Consider the following 16,841-nt stretch of genomic DNA (forward strand, 5'->3'; position numbering starts at 1 on the left):
CTTCAGAGCTCTCTTGTTATGGGGGCACCTGAACTCGACCTTTGTACACCCATGTTGATCACCCATTGGATGTGAACTGCTCCTAAATGAGGTATAACCTTGGATGAGGCAGTTTTCTTCAGCTTTGGTAACTCCCAAAGAGGGCTGACCCACCAAGGACCATTTTATGCCATCAATCCCAGCAGCTATGGATAAATCTGTCCTTCCTGAAGGAGTCTCTGGGCAGCACATCACAGAATCCAACACAATGGTGTCTGTCGGGATCCTCCACTGCAAGTTACTCTTTGTTCCCATTGTAATTACTCAGTGCTTTACAAGCAAGTACCTTCAGACTATGAAATTATTCTATTTATCATCAAACTTTTACTGATTGAATGATTGCTATCAATATGAATTCATGATTTCCTCTTTTAATTAAATAGGTTACTTAAATCTGTTACTATCTTTAATTCATTTGATGTTCAAATTGTCCTAAATTTTGCCCGTTGGAAACTTTTCCAAGTGGCCTCAGTGATGTGATGTGGCCTCATCTCTGGTGATGTGAACTCATTTAACAGTATTGCATTCACATATTTGCATTCCAAAGACAGAGAAATATTTTATTATAATTACCAATGATTGGTTCTTTTCCCCATTATTGTTGCCATTAAATTATTAACAAGCATTGACTGTCTTAGTGAAAATTTCATCAGAGGTCTGTTTTGCTTGGAAAACATTCAGCTAAACTTTTGATCTTATCTTTGTTAGCTAATGACACGTCTTAAATCTCATAAGACCCGCTAGCCTCGGGCTGCTTACATGATGGATACAACACAAACAAATGGAATTTAACTCCACAGAATTGCCATTTGTTGAGGAGATTCAGTTCCTATAAGAGAGAATTCCTTATGGCATGCTTCCTGAAGCTGATTGAGAAACAGATAGGCACCAAAGCTGCTAGCTGCCATGCATCTGGTCAGTGATCCCTACTTTCAGTCCAAAGTGTGTTTCCCACCCACTCCAAACCTTCCTTGGGCTTCCAGGGCCCAGCTTGTGGATGGCAGAATCCCGAGAAATGTGTAAACATCCTTCGTCATTTGAAATTGTTTCATAACAGTTGGAGTGAGGAGGGACAAAAGGCCAGTATGCAATTTGGTTCATAATCATGAACTCCATCAAAGTACAATAAACTAGACATTGTGAAACCAGCATCCTCTCTCCCCAATATCACTAGATCCTAGAGGATATAAACCTCGATGGACTGTTAGAACAACAGAACCTCATTCAGACTCATGCCAGGGAAGGGCTACAGATTCCCCTAGAAGAAAACTGTGGTGTAGGTAAACTTTGTACTTCAAGTGGCCACATGTTTCACACCACCTCTCTACCTCAATGTCCAGGTCTCTCCCAGCTGTGAAAACCAGCTTTTAGGAAAGGTATGGTAATCAGGTTTCACATCACAGAGTAACAAATGTAAGCAAATATATTTCTTTCCAGGGATAGAAATATTCTAGCCGTATCTCTAGTTTGTCCTCTATTGGAAGGATTTTCATCATCAAAAAAGCAACGTGGGCATATCCTGGGGAGTCAGGAGATCTTCATAGCAATCTTGATTACTCTCCCACGGTCTACGTGGCAACCAGAGGATTTTTTAGAAGGACTTAAGGTAGACCATATCTGTTTTCTACTGATTTCTTTTCTCAAGAAGAATAAATTCCCAAATCCTGACAACAGCCTACAAGGCCCTGCTGGATCCTCCGGCTCTCTCACCCCATCTCCCACGGCTCTCTCCAGTGTTCTCTCTGCTCCAGGTACATCAGACTCCTGGCGCCTGCCGAGAACACCGTCCTCAGGACCTTTGCACGCACTTGCATGCTCCCCTCTCGGTGTCTGCACAGCTCATTTCCTCCCTGCTCTTCCACCTCTGCTCAATGTCACCTTACCAGAGTGCCCTGCTCTGGCCACTCTCTCCAAATCAGCACCCCACTCTATCATTCTCTGTCCCCTTTAGCTGCTTTGTTTATGTTTTTATAGCATTTATCTTCGTTTGATGTTGTATGTATTTATTTGTCTATTGTCTGTTTACCCCCACTAGACGGTATGCTCCATGAACCCGCGTGGACATCGCTATATTTTCAGTACCTAGAACAGTGCCTGGCACTTAAATGGTGCTCAGTAAATGCTGAGTAAATCCCTGCACCACGCCACGTCAGCAGCCCCATTTTAATTCATGCTCAGAAATAAAAATAAAATAGGTCTAAGGAGTTTTATTTGCTGTCGTAACCGTTAGACGCCATAAAAATAATCATTTGTTCAGTTCATGACATGTGCTTCACACATTATTATTTCATCGCTCACCTCTTTTAATGTCTGGTTTACAGATGGAAAATAGACTAAGAGAGGTTGATTACCTTCCCCAGACATGAGTGCTGGACTGAACAAACAGACCTGGAAGTTCAAATCGTTGTTCTGCAACTTGATAGCTGTGTAACCCAGAGCTAGTTACTTAAGTTCTCCGAGCCCCAGTTTCCCCAGATACTAAATGGACGTAACTCCTAAAGCCAATATAAAGTATTAGGACAAGATCTGACACATTGCAGGCTCAGGGCCCAGAGCATAAAGTGGACACTTCCTTCGGTTTTATAAGCAACAGAAGTTTAATCAAAGGAATTGATTACACTGGTGAGAGGACAGCTAAGAAGCCAAACGGGTGGCACAGTGAGGCAACTCAGGAGTTAGTATCAGCAGAAAACTGTGGACCTGGGGCACGTGGAGGAGGGGGAGGTCTTACCAGAACCCAGCAGTCACTGCTGAGAGCTGGGAGCCATGAAGGAGACTCAGCCCCCCAAGAAGCAGAGAGAGAGACGGGGACACACAATGCAGCATCTCCCCATCTGCCTCCAGAGCCCCTCACTGGCCAAACCTACTCAGAGGGCAGCCCAGAGGGCAATGCAGCCTGGGAAGGGGGCTTCCTGGGAGCCCAGAAGAGGGTCTTGGGAGGTGTGGGCCTTGGGTCTGAGAGCGGCCAGGCCGTCGACAGCCTCAGTAAATAAGCACAAACAGTAGTTATTACTCCCCAGTGGACAGCCTGGACCTCAACTCCACCTTCTCCGACTTCTATTTCTCCTGTTCCTTAGGAATTGGATCAACCGTATGAACCAATCTTCAGTGCAATGTCACGTTCTATAACCAACTTCATCTAAATCGTAGAGATTTTATGTTGATTATTTTTTCTTAAAGACTAAAAATATTCTGTCTTCTCTCCAGCGTCAACACACACACATGGGGTTAAGGGAATTCCCAGAAAACTAGCTTCCTTGAGTAAATCTGTGTAGCAGTTAATCACACCAGGCCCTGCTTTTGGAGCAGATGCCCACTAGGCTTGCAGCCTGGTCGTGAGTCGCAGGGTTCGAGGAGATGACCGTTTTTCTTGTGGCTGTGGCCCAATATCTACAGTGTCTAGCACCTAGTAGGCACTCAAAAACTCTTTGGTGAAGAATGAAAAAAACCTGGGGTCACCTTTGACTCCACCCTCCTCACTGAGAACGAGCATCTCATCCCTGACCAAGCCTGTATTTCTTCTGCGTCCCGGCACTCATCTTCCCTCCAGAGCCAGCCAGTATCACTCTAGGGATGACGTCATGCCACAGCCGAGTACTCCGGCAACCCTCGAACCTCCACCCCTGTCCCCTAGCAAACCATTCTCCTTCCTGCAGCCGGAGCGATCTTCCTGAAGAACAAATCTCATCAGGCCAAGTAAAGCTTCTCCTGTCCCCTCTCCCGTCCTTCCTAGGACACAGCCTAGATGCCTTGGCACAGTGTCCAAGGTCCCTTTGGTCCTCACCCTGCCCAGATCAGCTGCTTCTCCTACCACAGGCATCTCGTGGTTCCCTCACGATGCGTGCTTTCCTTCTTCCCTCCGCTAGGAAGGCTCCTTCCTGCCTTGTCCACTTTTAAGATTATATCCCAAAGCCACCTTCTCAGAGGGATCCTCTCTCACTTTGTAGCACCTTTAGTTGCTTCCTTCTCTGGGTTTCCACTGCACCAAGCAGCTGCGATGACTTGTGTTTCGGCATGCTGGAGGCATGTTCAAAGTGTGGTCCGTTTTGTTGAAGGAGCCGTGAGGTCTTATTTCGCCGAGGAAGAAATTATCTTATCTCCATGTTGTTGACGTGTCCTCTGAATTTTATCCCATGTCCTTTTCTTCCTCTCTGTGCTGTTGGCAACACCCTGGGCCAGGCCCTTGTCTCCTCATGTCCAGATTATTACCGTGGTCGGTCATCGGAGGCATATGCACTTCACAATGCCGACCGTCCTCAGCAGGCATGGCCTTATTATCTTTCCTGAATCATTCAAAGAACCTTGCACAGTGCTGGTTTCATATATATCTCACAGAATTACACCTTACCCCCAAAAATATTTTAAGAGACTTAGGAAGTGTTGAAAGTGACGTAAGGTAGACAAGACACCTTAAAGAATATAGCTATCGGACTTCCCTGGTGGTGCAGTGGTTGAGAGTCCGCCTGCCGATGCAGGGGATGCGGGTTCGTGCCCCGGTCCGGGAGGATCTCACATGCCGCGGAGCGGCTGGGCCCGTGAGCCATGGCTGCTGAGCCTGCGCGTCCGGAGCCTGTGCTCCATAACAGGAGAGGCCACAGCGGTGAGAGGCCCACGTACTGCAAAAAAAAAAAAAAAAAAGAATATAGCTATCATCAAGCTACCAAATATTTATTGAGCCTACTATGTTCCAAGATGATGCAAGGCACCAGATGTACAAAGTTAAACAAAAGTCAGTCCCTGTCCTCAAGAAGCTTTCCCTTCCTTCTCTGGTTTGCTAGAATAAACATTTCCAGGAAGTTTTCTTCCTTTAGAAAACATCCAAATAAATAAATATAGATAAGTAAACTTTATATATACATCCCACTGGCAAGGTATTAGATAGAAGGCGTAGGTTCCTGAGTTCTGTAATGAAATGATTCGCTTTTGAACGTTTATGTTGCTTTCCTCTTAGTTGTTACCATCTAAGATTTTTGTGCCTTTTTTGATAGTTTCTTTTTTGGTGGTGCTGTTTTGTTTTCGTAGTTGGTAACCTGGTGTTCCTAAAAGTTATTCAGAGACTGAGTCCATCCTGGTCCCTGTGCACTCGCATTCCATTCTAAGACAGTTAAAACAAGGTTTGCCTCCCTTTACAAGGCGGCTGTATTCACACTTCCAGTCCTGCCCCATGCATCATGCTGTCACTGTAATACTTCCAGGGCCCATCTGGAAACAGATTGATTATTTTGAACATGAAAGGTGTGTCTTGGGAAAAACAAATGAATCAAATGGAAAAATGAATTAACATCGTGAAATTTACCTTCCCAGCTGGAGACATGATATATTCATGAGTTCCTTAGAGACAATCCTCTTATAAGAATTCACTATTCAAGAAAGTCCGCAGTTAGGTGGAGTCAGAGCTCAGCTTGAAATGTATTTATATATGAATGAAAAGTACCCCTTGAAGGAAAAAGTTTAGAAGCAGAAATTTTTGTCTCTTGTGAAGGGTGCTTGGAATTGACAACTGGTTACCACAGGCTCTCATTCCAGGGCTTCTAAGGTCTGGGTGATGTTCTTAATGGGACTCGGCATCTGCAAAAGTCTCAGTTCAGTCCATTGACATTTATTGGCACCTACAAGGCATTGTAGTATCCTATGGGGCTATAGAGCAAAAGAACAATATCTTCAGTTCCGTTAATAAGAAAAATAGATATCTAAGTTAATAAGGAGGAAAAGTTTTGTCTGGGGTTTCCTGGTGATTAATTAAGACTCTCATGACCGAAAGTATTATCATTAAGTATAGCGTAGGTGGAACACAGACTATGGCCGCTTGAGTTGTGGATGATTGCCCAAGAGATGAGAAGTAGGGGTGTCCTGAGGTTCACGCTTCCACATTTCAGAGCACCAGGGAAAAGTGACTGACAGGCGCGCCTTCTTCAATTACAGGAACGTCCTCCTCCATCCTATGTCCTCCCAGGTTCTAGGTATAAGCAAGGTGAAGTCAGAATGATTCTATTAGCAAACCCTGTTCAACTAAGCTGACCACACTGTAGGCTAATTAGTGGCCTTCCAGGACTACCTGGGACCCTAATCACCACATAGGACATTATGTTTTTAATGTAAAAACATTCCAAGCCATCCACTTACTAAAACATTAATTTTTTTAATGCAGTACATTCCTCTGCGCGGTGCTACCTATGCAGGGCTCAGCATGCAGTGGCTTCTCAGGTCTGTAAAATCAATGATTGAGAGCAAGTTTCCCCCAAGGTCACGTAGGGCTGAGTCTGAGCTGGAGGTGGATTTCTCTTGCCCACCATGTAAATGACACGAATATGAAGAAGCCGTGCAAAAGCTCAGGTCAGTAAAGAATAAAATTGTAAAGGAATTAAATATTTTCATCCTCTTCCTCCCAGTTACGAGCAGTGGGATGTTAAGGTAGGTGCCTCTCTCTGTATTCACACGTCTATATTATATATAAAGAGAGAGTCAGATAAAAGAAGGCATGGGTGCATTTGAATACAGGCGTATGGTCCAAGCGAAGTTTCCCTTACAAGGAGGATTAGCGTGGCCTGAAAAATGCTTTACAGATGAAAACAAACATTTAAACTAAGAGCATATGTTAATTTCTAGATCACTTGGGAAAATGACACCCATTTTAGTTAAGTGTGAAAGAACGCAATTGGTAACTATATTTTTTCATGGTTAGTAAGTAGTCCAATTTCAAAGACTACATTATTAAAAACAAAAAGAGAATCCTTTCTGGGATATTGTATTTCCCGCTTCTATTCTTCTTGCTCAGAGTTTTTTTAACACGAAAGTTACACAATTTTGGAAAAAAGCAAAACAAACGTCTGTGCAGCCATTATTCCGTTTCAGCAAACGTGTGCCTGGTGGTCACCTCTGGAAGGCCGAAGTTCACATCCACATTCGGCCAAGGGTAGCTGTTGGGCCGTCCTGGATGTTGATGGATGGGTGTTCCGGAGTGTAGGCTGATTGAGAGCTCTTAAACGTGCTGCTTCTCGAGGGGAGAGGGCTATTTAGCGAAATGAAATACTACTCTGTCACAACTTCCTCACTCACAGTTCGATCCTGGAAAATTCTTCCCCAGAGCTGTCATTGAAATCATTACATTCAGAATTAAACATGGTGTTACGGAGCAGCTGACAAGACCCTGAAGTACTATTGACACATCAGGTCTCACATTAATAATCAGCTTTTCCATACGGTGTATATGAAAAAGGCTGAGAACCTGGGTTCTTTTTTGGCCCTTTGGAATGTTCCTGATTTGCCTCCATAGGCTGGTCTTGTGCCACACAGCCTGACCGCATGAGTGGTGTCCTTCTCCTTCTCCCTTCTCCCTTTTCTCACTGACATCACCTTAAAAACCTTCCCAACTCATGTCCCTCGCAGCCCAGAGACCCTCTTTGTTCTCTTTTTTTTTTTTTTTTTTTTTTTTTGTGGTACACGGGCCTCTCACTGTTGTGGCCTCTCCCGTTGCGGAGCACAGGCTCCGGATGTGCAGGCTCAGCGGCCATGGCTCACGGGCCCAGCCGCTCCGCAGCATGTGGGATCTTCCAGGACCGGGGCACGAACCCGTGTCCCCTGCATCGGCAGGCGGACCCTCAACCACTGCGCCACCAGGGAAGCCCCAGAGACCCTCTTTGGAAGGCCCTGTCTGCCAGGTTTTCTTGCTCACCACCAGTGATTAAGTCCTGGGATTCACACTGCCGCCTCACACATGTCGTATCCACCACTGCGGTCCTAACTGTCCTTCTGCCTCCTATCCCGTCAAATCTTGCAGCTTTAGTCTTCTCTTGGCTTCCTCCTCTTTGTAATCCCTCCAGCATCCTCCCACCGTCCCCACAGAGGCAGCATGATGCAGGGAAAGGAGAACGGGCTTTCTAGCACAGAGGTTTCAGTCCATGCCCTGTGTCTGCCTCTGCCCACTTATACGGATGTCTTGCATGTGATAACCTCACAGAACCCCAGTTTCCCACCTGTAAACATTCCCTCACAGGGACCCGGGGAAATAAACCTCCATTCCTGTTGTGCTTTATTTCCATCTCTCTGTGAACTGCCTTGGCAACGCTAAACAACTTTTACAGTAATGAACTTGAACATTTTAGCAGTGTCTAGTGAAATCAGTAAAAAGTTACAACCCATTTCCTACGTCTTCAATACCCTCTGAGACTGTGAGGGATTTAACTAGGAGGTTTTAAGGAAACTAAATGTTGACCCCATAGCAGTGAAGATGTTTGTTATTAGTTTAGTAACATATTTCTCTTTGAAGAAGAAACTAGGTGATGGTATTTTCTTCTTAGGCCCAAGTCTTAGACACTGAGTGTCTATAATCAATCACCCCTTAAAGAAATAAAATATAAAACTCTCTGAGGCAGAGGTTGGCAAACTTTTACTGTAAGGGCCAGATAGTGAATCTTTTAAGCATTGCAGACCATATCGCCTCTGTCACAGCTACTCAACTCTGCTATTGTAGCACAGTAATACACAAATGAATGAGTGTGTTCCAATAAAACTTTATTTACACAAACATGCAACAAGCTACATTTGGCCCATGGACCATAAAGTTTGCCACCTTCTACGTAAGTCATGAATGGAGATGACAGTGACCATAGTGATTCAGAAAACCAGATTTTTTTAGTGAAGGGCAGGTTTTAGATAATTCTGTGATAATTCTGGAATTATTAAGGTTTTTTGGTTAATACTGAATGCTATCACTTTGGCGGGGGAGCAGAGGCTGTGCAAGTTTTCTAGATGGAAATATTAGTCAGCTCAGTATATTTGAATCTTGAATAAACTTTCCTTTGTAAGTAGATTTGGGTTCTTTAGGTTGGCTATTAGTGAACCCATCCTGTCTTCCCGCTCCTGAAACAGAGAAAGGGTGAATTAGGGGAATCAGAAAGCCTGAGAAAAGGGGGAAATAACAATGACTACCATTTATTAAGCTGTCCTCCCCATCACAAACTATGACCATATTATCCCCATTTTACAGAATACGTGAAGTTTTAGTTGAGAGAGGATGAATACTTTGCCAGGATCACACAGTAAGTGTCAGAGCCAGCTTATTGCTTTCTCCTTGGCCACGATACTTCCCTCAAGAAAAGTAACCTGCTTTCCCCGGGACACCCACTTTCGTCAGGTTTAGAACCAGAGAAGGCAGTGGGGTGGGGGGAAATCACCCCTTCTTCCTTCTAGCTTTCCTTTCCGGTAGCTGTTATGTTTAAAACACAAAACAATAAATGTCTCGTGAGTGAGTCAAATTCTACTGCGTGGCAGGCATAAAGCTTTCATTCTATTACAGAAGCTATTTTCTTCCCATTTCCAAGACTGCAAAGAGACAAGGAAATGGAACTTCAGACAATTAAGAAACGTGCCCTAGGTAGCACCAAGAGTTAATTGCAGAGTCAGAATTTCATCACAGTTCTCACCAACACCAAAGCATTGTCTGCACACACAACTGCCGTAGAGCTTAGAAGTGAGACTCCCAGGCTCTTAAGCCAGACTGACTGGTTCAAATCTCAACCCCCTGGTTACTAGTTGTATCACCCTGGACAAATTGCTTAATGATCTTGTGTCTTAGTTTCCTGATTTGTCAAGTTAGGATGTTGATAATGATTTCCCTCTCACAGTTTGTTATAAGGAGTAAAACAATACATGCGTATCATAAATAGCACGGGCTTGGCTTTTTCCATAGACTATAAGCTCTATGAGCACAGCAGTCTGTTTTGTTTGCTGTTGTGTCTTTAGCACTTAGAATAATGCCCAGCACACAGTAGGCAATATCGTTGCAGGAAGGAAAAAGTTTCAAACAAACTAGCCTTTAGATTAAGTTGTGACTGGGTTCAAAGCCAGCATGAAAAAAAAATCGTTCTCCTTTTTCTTTACTTTTTTATGTATAACTTGAATTTGATACATAAAATTTAATATGTCTTTGAAATCATAACAGGAAGTGTAATAATGGAAACTAGCAATTGTCTTGGTTATTTCGATACTCCTGACAATAGTGGATGTTAGTAGAAAGGTGAAGCGGAGTCTCATAGCACATAGCTTTGGATACACTCTCCTAATCCTTTGGTATTCCTAAAGGAACCTGCTTATGTAGTTCATTTTAAAATTCCTTTCATCCTTTTTCTTTAAATCTAATAAGTCTGTCATTATCACACATTTTATCTCCAAAAGTTTACTTTTACCAAACTTGTGTCGTATTTAATACTGTGGATTCCAAATGCGAGTCAGTATTTAGTGGCAACAGCTGCCAGGAGTCACTGTAATAAATGAACTATGGTTCCTTTAGCTGGCGAGATTGCTTTGATGTCTACACTTCAGCACTGATGGGGGCTCCGGAGAGCAACAATGCCTCCAGAGAAAAGGGTAAACTCATGCCCCAGTCTGAATGTGTACAAAGAGGAGCATATATACAGGAGGCATGGGGATGGCGGTGCCTTTGGAACAAACAGTTCTTGCAGGTGGATTTATGTCCAGGCTCCGGGAAGCTGAGCCCCACGTATTCCCAAGAACACCACCTAGACACACTGTCATACCTTGGCAGAAAAACATTTCAAGGCTTTATTGGATTTATGATAATATTCATTCTGAGTGTTGATAAACTGACACCCCTAACAATAGCAAAGCACTGGGGTTCTAATCTTTCTCCCTGGCTTGCGCTGTATACATTTATTTTCATTAAGAATAAGTATCTCACAGAATTGCACAGTGGCAGCTTATGGAACGACCTCCTTCCAATGCTCTATCTTCAACAATATGCCTACCAAAGAATCCTTTAAAGACCTCAGTCACTGGAGAGGCCAAAAAGAATCATTGTTTTTATTTGTTTTCATGCAGAATTCTCTACATGGTTTATGTTAAGCAATTGAAGTGAATAAGTTTTAAAGCTTCTTCTGCTTACAATCAAAATAATTTAGACGTATTAGTCTGATTTGTAATTTTCTTCAAGTCAAGAAGAACTGAATGTCTAATACATTTGGGAAACATTTGTAAATGAAAGATTTGCTCCAGTTTAAAATATCTATCTGACTATTCTGTAAACCAAACTATAAATTGAACTGTAAGCCAAAGAGTTAAAGAGTGCTGTGAGGCTTGACTTTCGCAGTGAAGACTTTGATTTTCCAGGAACCCAGTGGTAAACTTTAGTTTTGGGGTCAACCTCATGAAATAAGAATTTGGCCCAAAATGGCAGCAATAAAGAGAAATAAGATTTACCCTGAGATAGCTTATACATAAAGTATGATGAGCCTGGGCATACGGTAAAATACCCTGCTGTTTAATTTCCTGTTGAAATAATAGCTAAAAATTTGTTATGCATGAGAAATTATGTGCAAAGCATCTTATGTGTATTATTTTATTTCATCACTGTGTACTATTTTTTTTAACATCTTTACTGGAGTATAATTGCGTTACAATGGTGTGTTAGTTTCTGCTTTATAACAATTGTGTAGTATTATTATTCTCATTGATAGAGAAAAAGAGAGGAAAATAGAGATCTGTAAAGGTCAAGTAATTTGCCAGAGGTTACAAAGGTAAGGAAGTAGCATAGCCAAGATTCAAACCTAGACAATTTGCCTCTGGAGCCTGAATTCTTGCCCATGACATAAGCCTAAATTACTAATGATGTTGGCAATAAATACGTTTCAGTTAAACACGAAAATAATGACATATGGACAACTTATAAATGTAGCTCTATTATAGGTAGTATAACAAATAGTAAAATTGTATTCAGAATAAACAAAAACATTTGCCTTACACCCCTAAAAAAGCAATTCTACATTTTTAGAGGGCAGAATTTCGGGTACTGGTGACTTCACATTACCCTATAAGCTCTGTTTTTGTTTCTGCATCCAAGGTTAGTATTTCCACATCTTATTTGAATTCATTGATCAACCAACAAAAAACTCTGTAAGCACTGTTATTCTTTTTTTAAAATCTAGACAGGACAATTCTGACCTTCAAAGAAGTTACAAAAATTGTCCACCATCAGGCAGCAAGTTGGTGGCCAAAGTGAAATTCCAACCCAAGTTTCAGGATTTCAAGTCTAATGAATTATTTCCCACCTTTCGCTATAAAGGTGACAGAGTGAGAACAAAAATGGCTTGTGAAATCTCCTTAACACTATACTTCTTCTTTCTTCTCATAGGTCGCTACCCTCAGGAGAACAAGGGAACCTACATCCCAGTCTCTGTGGTCTCCGAGCTGCAGAGTGGCAAGTGGGGAGCCAAAGTTATCGCGAGAGAGGACAGGTCTGTCCGGCTGTCCATCCAGTCTTCTCCAGACTGCATTGTGGGGAAGTTCCGCATGTATGTTGCTGTCTGGACCCCCTATGGTGTAATCCGCACCAGCCGAAACCCAGAAACAGACACGTACATTCTCTTCAATCCTTGGTGTGAAGGTAAGGGCCAGGGATTTATTTTCTTATTACAAAAATAGTTCCTATATTTCTAATGCGTCTCTTTTTGGATGATGGCAAAATTATTCTACAAGACGTCCCTTTCCTACATACACTTTCCATGTTTTAAAGATAGAAAAAGATACAAAATTTGTCCTCACTGCATATGAGGACATAACCTGAAGTTAATGCTGCTATAGATTTATTGCAGGACAATTGAAGATTGCCTAAAGCTGCACCATTAGTTAACTGTGGAGCTATATGTTGATGGTATCACCTCTGTGTGTGTTATTGCTCTGTAAACGAAAAGGGTTTCTTTAACTTGACTTTCAAAGCTATTAGGATCCAGAAGATGTGGTGTATATATCTATATATCTATATATCTAGTCTCAGCCATAACAAAGAACAAAATTTTGCCACTTGCAGCAATGTGGATGGACTTGGAAGGCATTATGTTAAGCGAAATGAGACAGAGAAAGACAAACACCGTATGATACCATTTATATGTGGAATCTAAAAAGTGCAAACTAGTGAATATGACAAAATGAAGCAGACTCCCAGAGAACAAACTAACGGTTACCAGTGGGGAGAAGAAAGAGGGAGGGGCGATATAACGGTAGGGAATTAAGAGGTACAAACAATGAGGTATAAAATAAGCGGCAAGGATATATTGTACAACAGGAGGAGCATAGCCAGTATTTTATAATAACTATAAATGGAGTATAACCTTTAAAAATTGTGAATCACTGTATTATATATGTACAGCTGTAACTTATATCGTACAGCAACTATACTTCAATTTTTTAAAAAAAACCTCTTAGGATCCGTAATCTGGCTTCAGAAAAATAGAATAAAGTTGACCCCATCTGTAGTGGAACTAATTTCTCTGTCTCCTTAATTCAAGAAGAGAAAGCCTGAATGTCTAACAGATTCTACAAATTTGTTTATACGCATAGTGCGTGCACACTTCATAAACCGTAACTCTGGAGATGCAAACATGTAACTTTATTTTAATATAATACAACTTAATCTCTACTGCTATTTTGAGCCTTCCCTTCTGGCTGCTGCAGAAGTTAAATCTGGTTATAGTCAAATAAACTCAGTCAAGTCCAAGGATTTCTTTACCAATCCAATTTAAAAACTCAGTCACACACAGTACTTTTCCCTATCCGCATCTCTGCTCTTCCTTGTCTGCCCCCTGCTTCCATACTTGGCATGAGGCTGATTTTAAGTTCCAGAGGCAGATGCAATGTTGTAGCAAAATTGAGAGAAGAGAGTCCACGTTTAGATCTTAAGAAATAAGGTAATGAAACATATAAAAGCTGATGGGACCAAAGGCTTCTCACATCATCTTATTCCATATGCATTGCTCTCCAATATCTTCCAAAATGGGTCTATATTAGTGCTGACTTTGAACGTGAGAGTTGCACTTAAATCAATGTTTTCTACTCTATATAACATAAACCTGGATCCTACTGACCTTTTCTTTGAACTGTCTATTCCAATAGATGGCACTGAGCTAATCCTATACTCCCCACTCACCACCTCCATCATCCTATACCCAATAATCCTTATCTATGAGACAAGTGTTCCAAGTTGATGGTGACAGGAGCTGCTAACTGGGCCATGTGCAGTTCAAAGGTACAGGGATCTGTTTATAGTAACCTTGCCAGCCAGATACAACTGCAAATGAGTGGATAATGGAGAAGACTGAGGGGAGTGAGGGGGTAGAGACAAACTAAGGTTTTGAAAATGTTTACTTGGAGATAACTGTAGACACTCAACCAGAAATGACCGGAGATATCCTGATATGTAAGATGAGAATCAGAGATGTGAATTTGGGACTTATCGGCACCTTTGGAGAAAATATAGATAAAGAAGGAAACAGGATATCCTATCAAGCCCTAAAGAACCCTAACATTTAGGGGTATAACAGAGTAGGAATCAGCAAGGGGGGCTGAGATGGTGGAATACATAGGTGGTGGCCTAATATAAGAAAATTGTATTTTAAAAAGCCATACTTATAAAATAGGTAAACCAAGAATTTGTTACTGATTTTATTTGCATTACAGAAAGAAAATCATACAACTTCATATAACTATCCAACACCCTAAGGTATTTAAAGAATGATATGATCTGCCCAAACTTTGGTTTATTAACAGCTTTTCTGGACTACATCATCTGTGTAAGATGGGACACATGTCTACATGCATTTGCACTTATGTGGCCTCTCTTCTAGAGGTGAAAAGGGTTAGTCATGCTGCCTGACCATTGACTTTACAGGAGGACCATTCAGGAGGTTGAGGGTCTAATAACCTTCAACTACCTGATCATTGCCTTGGTGTTCCATTGTAGCCATGGTGAGCAGCTTCCAGGTACCTCTGCTCCGAAAGAGTGACATAGATCTAGAGATGACATGGTGCTGCCACTAGATGCTGCATTACAGAAAAGGAGCAGAGGGGCATTGCTGATCAGCGGAAGGTGAGAATAAAACCAGAGAGTTCTAGTAGGCACTTGAATAGGTGAGTCTAGAGCTCAGAGGAGATATAGCTGAGCTAAAGATATAAATATGACCGCCAGCAGGAGCCAGCGGCAAGTTTAAAGGAAGAACAGGATGGATTTAGTATAATCAACAATTCGAGTCTAAACAAAGGACAGGGAGATTGACGAAGAGTAGCCAGTGGGGTAAGAGGGAATCAGAAGAACGTGGTGTCACAGAGTCAGAACACCAACTGATTCAACGAGACAGGCTTTAGCTCTTTGGAATGCTGCTTATTAGTTGAGTAGGATAAGAAAAGAAAGTGGCCATACACTGTGAAAATACAGAAGTCATTGGGAAAATTAGAAAGATTTACTGGTGTGATGGGGACAGAAACCAGAGAGATGGGCACGGGCTACAATGTAATGGGAGGTGAGAAAGTGGAGGCACAGGTATTACCATCTCCTTCAAGAAGACCTTCTGTGAAACAGAGATGGTGATACGAAGGTCAAAGGAGAATTTTTAAAGACAGGACAGAGTGGACATAATTTTCTGGTGCTGGAGACCAACCAGGAGAAAGAGTTTACAGCCCAGAGGGAGGGTGGTGGTTCACAGCCTTCTCTGCCCCCTGGAATCACCTGGGGGCTTGGCCACTGACGCCGCGGTCTCCCCACCCAAACATTCTGCAGCTTGGGATCCAGGGCTTACAAAAAGCTCTGTAGATGATTCTTGAAGACACGGTTGAGAGTCACTGACTTAGAGAAATCCTTGAGTGGGTGGGATCTAGGGAACAGGTGAAAAGCCCTTGATAGGTGGGACTATCCATCCCCCACGGTGACAGGAGCAGAGTAGGATATGGGTGAAGGTGCAGGTTTTCTAGACTCAGTGGAAGGAGGACGAGGTTGTTCCCTTCTGTGATTCTGTGTTTCTCAGTAAAATGTAAAGCACAATCATCTGTTGAGAACAAGAGGCAAGGAGGGAGTATTGGAAGCTTGTTGGAGGAGACATAAGAGTTGCGAGGTGGGAAGCAGGCTTACTACGTGAACATGGCAGGTGGGTCTGCCCCGGTCCCCAGAACCCAGAGAAAACTGCCACAACTCCTTAATTCCTTGGCCTGTGAAAGGCCAAACATTTCTGCAAATTTCTTGGGGATATTGTTGTGGCCATCTCTACGTGTAGGAATCCTATATCTCTCAGTGCTGACACCTGTGCTGCCTCAGAAACGTCATGAACAGTTACCCAAGACATCTATGAATGTCTAGACATTAATTGCCACTCGTTGTGGGGCGGTGAGAGGAAGAAAGGTTTACAGTCGTCTCTCGGAATCCCTGGGGATTGGTTCGGGGACAGCCACAGATACCCCAGATCCACGGATGCTCAAGTCCTGTATTTGCCCTTCATATTCCTTGTGTGCCACGGATTCAACCAACAGCGATGGTAAACATAGTACACAATCTGCGGTTGGTTGAATCCACAGATGAGGAACTCGCGGGTACACAGACCCCAACCGTGCTGTGGTTCTCCAACTCAGACCACATCAGAATTACCTGGAGGGCTTATTAAAACACAGGTTTCTGTACAGCATTCTCATATTGATGAGGTCTGGGTGGGGCCTGAGAACTTGTATTTCTAACCAGTTTCCAGGGGATGCTCGTGCTGCTGGTCAGGGACCACACTCACAGGACCACTGGTTTACATAATAATCACAAGATAATTATTACAAAACACAGGAGACTGTGTTCACTCTTCTTAAAATTCCACTGGCTCCTCCCTAACCCTAATTCCTGTCTCTCTCCAGCTGTTACTGCCTCTTCTCTCTCCCCTTTTGTTTTTCCTTGTCCTCCAAACTCTGTTCTCTCTTCCTCTCTCAGGAGCAAATTCTCTTATTCTCTCATGCAGAACACTTCAGCAAGCCTTTTGATTTCGTTC

The 16,841-nt window shown here is 42.7% G+C and overlaps 1 protein-coding gene across 1 annotated transcript in view; it reads left to right on the plus strand.

Annotated features, from left to right (window-relative positions):
- The window catches only part of F13A1 (coagulation factor XIII A chain), a 145,473-nt gene that overhangs the window by 36,084 nt on the left and 92,548 nt on the right, over window positions 1-16,841 (plus strand). The window contains exon 5 of the mRNA XM_060164287.1: window positions 12,185-12,436. Within this exon, the coding sequence (XP_060020270.1) occupies window positions 12,185-12,436 (252 nt within the window). The remainder of the gene's footprint in view (window positions 1-12,184; window positions 12,437-16,841) is intronic.

This window comes from Lagenorhynchus albirostris, chromosome 10 (assembly GCF_949774975.1).
Source record: "Lagenorhynchus albirostris chromosome 10, mLagAlb1.1, whole genome shotgun sequence".
NCBI classification, from domain to species: Eukaryota; Metazoa; Chordata; class Mammalia; order Artiodactyla; family Delphinidae; genus Lagenorhynchus; species Lagenorhynchus albirostris.